Below are 1,409 nucleotides of genomic sequence, written 5' to 3'. Positions count from 1 at the left end.
GAGCAGCCCCCTTTTGCGTGAGAGCCCTGGTGGAGCAGGCACCACTAGAATTCCTAGTGGACACCGGAGCCGACATGAGCCTGTTGCGGGAAGCGGACAGGAACGGGCAGGGATACCGCTCTCAGGAGACACCATCCCGGTCGAGACGGCTATCGGCACCGGCACCCTACCCCTCACTGTGCCAGCGACGACGACCATTGGGAGCAATACTAAACGGATTAGCTTCGCAGTGATGTCCCAGTCTGGAGTCCCCAACCTGTTGGGCACGCCAGACGCCGAGCTGCTCGCACCCGCACCCACGAAGCGCCACGTCCTCTGCGCGAAAAGAGGCTATCTGGAAGAACTGAGGTTAGCAGAGCCACGGTACCTGGAAAGTCCCGTAGTCATCACCACCCCGACCGTAGTTGTTGAGACTAACTACGAAAGACAAAGAAGAATCTTCGAGGAAGAGACCACGCACATGGAGCCACGAAGCCGGTGGAAGCTGTGGAGCCTGCTGGAACGATACCGCGACACCTGGGAGGAGCCCAAAGTTGCGAGAGTCAAGTACGCGGCCAGATTCACAGTCCATGGCAGGCCTTTCAAGGCGAGAGTACGGCACTACGAGCCGGAAATGCGTGAGGAGCTCGAGAAGCAGGTTAAGAAGCAGCTCGAGTTAGGAGTCATAAGACCTTCGAAGAGTGAGTGGGCCGCGGCTCCACACTTTGTCAAGAAGAAAACGGGAGAATGGAGGTGCGTTATAGACTACAGGCGGCTGAATGCGTCGATGGTGGCAGACTCCTACCCACTACCGCGCATCTGGGACCACCTACGCCGTGCAGCCGGAAAGAAGTACTACTGCACGTTGGATATGAACAGCGGATTCTGGAATGTCCCGATCGAGGAGGGGAGTAAGCCGTTGACGGCATTCATAACTCCGATCGGGCTATTCGAGTTCAACGTCATCCCATTCGGGGTAAAGAACTCACCTGCTGAGTTCCAGCGGGCCATGGATGCTTGTTTCGAGCCCTTACTCGGCGACGATGCGTTTTGCTACATCGACGATATCGTCATTTGCGGCGACGACTTCGAGAGCGTGCTCGCAAAAGTGGAGCTCTTCCTGAAGCAATGCAGGGAGACTGGGTTCTACCTGCGGCTCGACAAAAGTGAGTGGTTTAAGCGCCAGGTGAAGTACTTAGGACACGTGGTCGGCACGGATGGTATCAAGGTCCAGGAGAAGAAGACACAAACTATCGTAGCAGCGCCGAGACCAGAGAGCAGACGCGGTCTTCAGAGCTTCCTGGGCGTGTGTGGTTACCTGCGGCCGTTCATCCCTCGCTACTCGGACACGACGGCACCGTTGTTCGACCTCTTGAAGAAGGGCGCCGAGTTCAAGTGGCAGCCAGCGCACGAACGTGCCTTCGAGGCCC

At 57.4% G+C, this 1,409-nt stretch overlaps 1 protein-coding gene across 1 annotated transcript; it reads left to right on the top strand.

Annotated features, from left to right (window-relative positions):
• Positions 1–232: 232 nt before the first annotated feature.
• Positions 233–1,234, top strand: GNI_231640 (putative reverse transcriptase family (RTs) from retroviruses protein; the record flags this gene model as incomplete). The annotated part of the gene is made up of 1 exon (XM_011135671.1): positions 233–1,234. A coding segment is annotated over one exon (1,002 nt), but the record flags the coding sequence as incomplete, so codon positions are not given.
• Positions 1,235–1,409: the final 175 nt, after the last annotated feature.

This window comes from Gregarina niphandrodes, assembly GCF_000223845.1.
Source record: "Gregarina niphandrodes unplaced genomic scaffold scaffold00260, whole genome shotgun sequence".
In the NCBI taxonomy this organism is placed as follows: domain Eukaryota; phylum Apicomplexa; class Conoidasida; order Eugregarinorida; family Gregarinidae; genus Gregarina; species Gregarina niphandrodes.
Note: the sequence above shows the minus strand (reverse complement) of the source record. Positions and strands in the feature narration are given on the sequence as shown.